Below are 6,883 nucleotides of genomic sequence, written 5' to 3'. Positions count from 1 at the left end.
TAACCAAAAAAGCCCCCCCCCCCCCCCCCCCTTTCTTTCTTTCTTGTGTTGTCATACACAAATTCATGTTATCCATTGATGTGGAACTACTAACAATCTTTGGCATGTTTAGACTTGACAACTAGAACGTGAACAAGATTGATACAGAGAACGAAAAGGTTTTCAAATGTCCTTAACGTTTTCTTTAGGTTTAAAAATGTCCTTTTTTAACAGCACAATGAAACTCTAGCACAATGATATGGTAAGTTGTAAGTTGGGGGAAAAATGTCCTTTTCTAATTCTACATGCTTAGTTCTAACATGTAGTACTGGATTTATGGTCATGTACAGGGCACTCAAGTAGTTACAAAATAAGTAGGAGCAATATTGACATATATTCCAATTTCTTATCCAAAACTATTGCAAAGCATATATATTTCTTTTTTTTAAAAAAAAAAAAGAGAAATTTTTGTTGATAGTGGGGTTCAAATCCACAACTCTAGCGCGGAAAGCATTTCCACGGCCACTTCTTTACCATTGAGATATCAATTACTATCTATTGTGAAGATGATTAATGAAGGCAAATGCTGCAATTTCAGCTTGAACCTGATCATAGAGGGGTTACAACAATTGAAGAAACACGCTAATGTCAAGGTGGAGCATTGTTTTAGAGAGGCTAACGAGGTAGCCGATCATTTAGTCAAACTTGCAGTTAACTGTCAGAATGAACCCTTATATAACTCCTATCATCAACTTCTTGTGGGAGCTAAAGGTTCATTCCAACTGGACAAGAACCAAATACCTTATTGCAATGAGGCAAAAAAATTTTGTTAACTAGTCGTATAAGTAGTCTAGATTTGCGAGGGGTGGAATGTCTATTTTTCTAGCTAGCTTCACCTCCCCTCTTTTTTTTGAAGGATAAAGTCGTGATTATCCTTGTGTTGTAATCGAAGGCTAAATCCAAGTCCTCTTGTAACTTTCTTCTTGATTTATAACACCTCAGACGACCTGAGAAAATTTATAAAATAAAAAAAAAGGTTCCAATTCTCTCTAGTTTACTCTTTGTATGAAGAACGAAAAATACCATTATTCTTTCAAATTTTTATATTCAAAGTAAGTTTATGAATATATTAAATTATGTGGACTCGGAATTAAAAGTCTGAGCTCTTAATTTCTCAAAAAATATTGAAGATAGACAAATGGGGAGAAATTCAAAATGATTATATATTATGCGTTTTTTAGAGGTTAAAAACAATATCAAAAGGTCAATACACACCCAAAATAACACATACTTTATTATGGAAGAAGAATTAAAAAAACAAAAGCAAAATAGACTACATACTAAGTGAAAGACTACTAAAATTAGCTATCATCAAATAACTAATCGCTATACTGAATTAGCGATGAATTTTACTGTTTAGCTACGTAACAACAATTCCTATTTATTTTTTTAGTAGTGTATATTATTATTACTAGTTCTTTGTCTCTTAATACCCCCTGAATTACCAGAATCATTCCCATTAGATTTCTCCACAACTTCTTTAAGTGCTTCTTGAATTGATCTTAGACAATATTGCATTTGATCATCATCATTATCATTATCATTATCATTGATCGGCCAGGTATCGTCGTCGTCTTGTTGATCCTTAGTTATGAACAAGACACTTCTCACACGTCCACCAAGTGTAGTTATTTCAGCCTTTAGTGTTTTTAACCTTAGAGATTTTAAGGTCTTGATTAGGTCATGTAAAAGATCAGACCTATCTTCACAACATAATGAAGCTTTGATCATCAAAATTCCTTCTTCATTATTGCAATAATCAACTGTTAATTCATTAATCTCAGTTGGGATTGGTGGATTTGTTTGGGCTATTTGTGATGTTTGTCTCTTTAGCTCCTTTACATGTTGTATCACCTCAGCTAATAGTGATGCTTTATCTGTCTACAATATAATAAAAAAAAGACATTAAGTAACACTATATATAAAGATTACATTGAACATGGAAAAAAAAGTTCAATATTCTATGTTCTAATAGTGTAAAAATATATATATATACACAATCAGGTGCATGTATAGTTGCAATAAGTAGTTCTACTTAATAATATTGATTGTTGACCTACTTAGGGGTCTGTACGGATTCTCCAAAATTGTTGTCATATCTATATGTCAGATCTTTAAAAAATGTACTACTTTTGCAAGACTCGACACGTACTTGTCGACATTTCTGAAGAGTCTGAATAACATAACTTTATATCACATTGGACAATTTTTTCCTCGTGATTGAGATCGAGTTAGACTCAAAATTCATTTATTTACATGATATCAAAGTAGGGTTTATTCCAATTATTATTACCGATGTTGAAATCCCATATTAAATTATTCACGTTCCAAATGTCCAACTCTAAATATAAGATGGAATATTAAAGAGTCCCATAAAAAGGAATAAATAATTTATTTACTTAAACATCTTCGCCTCATAAACTAACTTTTGAAACGAAATTAGACCTAAAATCCATATCTTTTACAAAAAGCAATTCCAAATGAACCACAAAAAGTGGATTTTGCGGCTAGGCATGGGAAGGATTATTTAGAATTTTTTAAGTGTGGGCATGACTGACAAGAATGCTTTGTTTGTCTGCCTTTTAACCTCTATTTTTTTCCTTTTGTTGATTTTATTAGCTTTTATTTTGACTTAATATTTATCTCAACATTAAAAAAGTGGCATATAGATTTTCATGGAAGCTTTTTAACTACTCCATTGTTTCTCTTTATCATATAGCGACATTAGCGTTGCTTTTCATAATTTCCTCGAAATTATCACTACAATCAGTGTAATACTCCCTCCTTCCACTTTTATTTGTCATGTTGCGTTTTTCGAAAGTCAATTTGACTTATTTTCAAAGTTAAATTAGATTACATTAATTTGATTTTTTAAACAAAAAAATTAGATATTCAAAATCAATACGAAAAGTACTACATATTGCATTTTTTTACATATCAATATGATGATTAAATATATCTTAAAATATTAGTCAAAGTTTTTAAAGTTTGACTCTAAAAATGAAAAGTATGACAATTAATAGTGGACGGAGGGAGTATATACTACTATTATTTTTACTGTCTCAATTTATGTAATACTATTAATTCGAATTATGAGTGAGATTCTTTACTAGAGTTAGAATATGAGTGTAACTTAGAGTAATAGTACTCCAATGTGAAGGAATTCGGAGTATAAGGGTCAATATGTCTATTTTTGGTTAATTTTTTAAAAAAACAAAAATAAAATAAAATTTATATATTATATTTTAACTATATCAAAAAATACTATGAATCAAAAGAAAAGATTTTTGACCCTACAAACAGTAAAAAAAAAAGAGGAAGGAAAATAGTATAGGGCATGATTAAAAGGGTAATAGTCATTTATACTTGATATACAAAAGTATTCATTTAATTTGTGTAGTGTAAAATTTCGAGTATTCGTTGTCATCATCCTATCGATCCTAGCTATATCCAAAATGAAAATCTTGAAGGATCAAAATTAAGGCACATGATCATGGAAAATTTTTATTTTTTCTGAGTTGAACTCCAAAAAACATGAATAGTTAGAAAAATTCGGAACTCAACATTGAATTTCAGAATTTATAAGAAATTAAAAAACAACATTAAAGTGTTTTTACTTCAAATTACTCTTAAGAAGTCAAAAAAAACATCTCCAATTGTATTCATGGTCAAATAGCTCTAAATTATCTTACTTTGAAAACAAAAACTATTTTTTTTTTCAAATTTCAGAATAAAACATAGTCAGATGCATACTAAATGTTGAAACTAGAAACAAAAAAGAACTTTATTTAGGATCTAGAACCCTAACAAGGAAATCAAAACAAATATAAGATAATTAACACACACTTGGTATTCAAATTTGCAACCTAAAATACTTTATAAAATTGCACTAGAAATATGTGTATATACATATAGATAGGGAAGTAAATTCAATTAATTAAACATGAGAAATTAAATTAAGAACTTACTTTAGTAGTGCTTGGGAGAAGGCTACGTAATTTAGCAAGATGATTATTGATTCTTTCTCTACGTTTTCTTTCAGCTTCACTATGACTTTTTGAGGCAGCAAGTGCCTTTGCATCCATTATTTCTTGAGAATTCATCATTTTTTGCACTTCATTATGATCTTGACATGGAAATTGAGGTATAATTTTGTTGAATAAATCTCCATAATATGATGATCCATGAAAAATAAATGGATCTTCAAGTGTGTTGAAGCTATTCCATGGAAGAATTGATGATCTATTTCCACTTCCATACATAGCTTTGATATATATCCTGAGGAAGATTATATATTTATGAGCTTAACTTTACTAAATCGACAAAAAACAGTCTGATGTACAAAGTATTTTGTGCTCATACATGAGGTTGTATCTTTAAAAAGTCTATTCTGACGCATATTGATGGAACTTGTGATTTATATATAGGTTTATTAGATGGAGACAATTTTATCGTTAAGGCTTACTTTTTTTCTATAGGGACAATATATACGATAATACAATTCTTACACTATCAAGTTACCTAAATGAGAAAAGGTTAATTATGACCTAAATAAAAACTACAAGTAGTCGTTAAAAAAAGTATGCTTCTAAAGATTGCAATACACTTAGCTTCGATTTGATCATAAATTTGAAACTTTGAAATTTTAAATTTTGAAGTTGTGATATTCAAACATGATATTTGAATAGAAGTAAAATTTCTCTCAAAACATAGTGTGAACCAGTTTTTGAAAGTTGAAACTTTTTTAAAGCTATATTTTCAAAATTTATATCGAAATAGATATTTGAACATAACTTTTTTCAAATTCTTCGATCCAAAATTTATCATCAAAAGCTAGCTAAGTATAATATAGAAAATCTTTACATTTACTAGTATATATAAGTTAAATCTTTACACCTAGCTCTATGAGTGTGAAGTGTATGATTGTTTAAAATCACCACAAAACAAGTTTGAGGTTGAAGAACTTTAGACTTGTTTGATAATCATCTTTATTCTTTTTTTACACAAAAAGAGGAAAAGTAAGAATAATAAAGAGAAGGGGATCAAAAACTTGGATTCTACTTCATTTATGATAAAAGGAGAATCGTAAGAGATCAATGAAAGATGATGAAAAGACATAACCTTTATATTTTTGATGGCTTTGTGTGCCTTTCCACTTGTTGTCCTCTTTCTTTTTTTAGAACTCACCCTTTCTATGTTGTTTGTTTTCTTTTGCAACACAAAACTTTGTGAAATGTGAGGATTGAATAGAGTATTTGATCCTATTTATCTTAGCATCAACTAGGCCTTTTGTTTCCTATGCCTTTTTCTTTCCTATTGGGCCCTATTCAACATAGTATGTTCTCTTTCATTCCACACCTCCATTTCCACTATCTTCTTTTTTTATCTGGTGTCTGATACTCACATTAAATCCCGACTATTTTGAATTCGTATTGCATAAGGGCCCATTTGAGGAGAAGCGCTTCCTAGTAAAGGTTCTTCCATATCCAAGCTCAACTCTGAGACCTTATTAAGGGAGGATCAACCTCATCCACACCACATCCTTTGGTGGTCCATCTCCATTATATCATATATAGTGGGGATACAAGTATTGGTAGTTTCTATCCTTTAATTTAATTCCTATTTACGGCATTCTTTTTTCTCTTTCAAGTATCCCTTTCTATAGCTATTTGATTACTAGCTAGCTCGTTTGGATTAACTGGTTGTAAATAGTCATTAAGCTTTAAGTGTTGGACAAGTAAAAGTGAATGAGGAAGCATAATTAGTTACGATCCCTCTGCTTTTAGAAATAGATTTTCTCTTCTACTTATCATATTTAACATTCTCTAAGACATAATATTAAACATCAATTAATAGAAATAGTATAATAAATAATTATCAGTCATTATATTTTTAATGAATATGTGTCAAAGTGAAAATATAACAAGTAAATTTAATCAAAACCATCGAAGTTGATATCATTGTCCATTTACATAGTGTGGAAGTATGCTCTTTCTTCTTATCTTTGTGTCTAATTAATGAGATAATTGTAATTTTTATTTTACTTTGGTCTTGGTCAAGCCCCCATGTTCATCTATTATTATTATAATATATAGTTTTAATATACTCTCTTTCTCATGGATAGCTATATTTCCACGCCCAAACTTTCTACCTCCCCAAGACCAAATGAAATCATTATGTCTTGGAACATACTCCTCCTCCACTACCTACTCTAGATCCTAGTGGGGTGGGTGAAATAAAGATGAACTCTTATAACTACGTTCACTTTGTCCCTTTATTGCATAATTCATATTTTATATGTCGATGGTCATTCTTTATTAAATAGACTAAATAAAAAAAAAATCACATAAATTGAGATAGAAAGAAATAGTATTTTATTTTGGTTGATTTTAGTTGCACACATTCATGTGATCATTTGTTACTAATAAAGTTGTGATAGAATGATAAATATTCATTCATCCTTAATTATAAGTGTCATGTCGAGCTTTAGGCATGCATATTAGTCACCTTTACTAAAGAGCGTTTACCCCTGATATGAGTCGACTTTCCAATGTAAATTTTGATTTAGTTAGACCATAAAATAGATATCAGACACCGAGTGAGAAACTAAAAATAATAAATCATATTATCTCAAAATTAAAACTATTTTTTATTTTGATGATGGAGTACCCTTGAAGAAAATATAGCTAATATATATATATATATCAAAACAACATTTTTTTTAATTTTCATTAGAAATTGCACCACTTGGGTGGTCAAATATATACTCTTTTTAACTCATATTCTACCATATTATAAAAGAGAGTTTAGGCCCAAATATAATATATAATATTCAAGATTGGGA

General features: G+C 29.6%; 1 protein-coding gene across 1 annotated transcript; it reads right to left on the bottom strand.

Annotated features, from left to right (window-relative positions):
* Positions 1 to 1,247: 1,247 nt before the first annotated feature.
* LOC102587263 (transcription factor bHLH30) lies at positions 1,248 to 5,334 on the bottom strand. The gene is made up of 3 exons (XM_006366002.2): positions 5,161 to 5,334; positions 4,008 to 4,317; positions 1,248 to 1,920 (listed from the first exon to the last, which is right to left on the bottom strand). The coding sequence occupies exons 2-3, from the start codon at positions 4,299 to 4,301 to the stop codon at positions 1,429 to 1,431; spliced, it is 786 nt and encodes a 261-aa protein (XP_006366064.1). The 5' UTR covers positions 4,302 to 4,317; positions 5,161 to 5,334; the 3' UTR covers positions 1,248 to 1,428.
* Between the last annotated feature and the right edge of the window lie 1,549 nt (positions 5,335 to 6,883).

This window comes from Solanum tuberosum, unplaced genomic scaffold, assembly GCF_000226075.1.
Source record: "Solanum tuberosum cultivar DM 1-3 516 R44 unplaced genomic scaffold, SolTub_3.0 scf00573, whole genome shotgun sequence".
In the NCBI taxonomy this organism is placed as follows: domain Eukaryota; kingdom Viridiplantae; phylum Streptophyta; class Magnoliopsida; order Solanales; family Solanaceae; genus Solanum; species Solanum tuberosum.
This window is presented reverse-complemented; position numbering and strand designations above follow the sequence as displayed.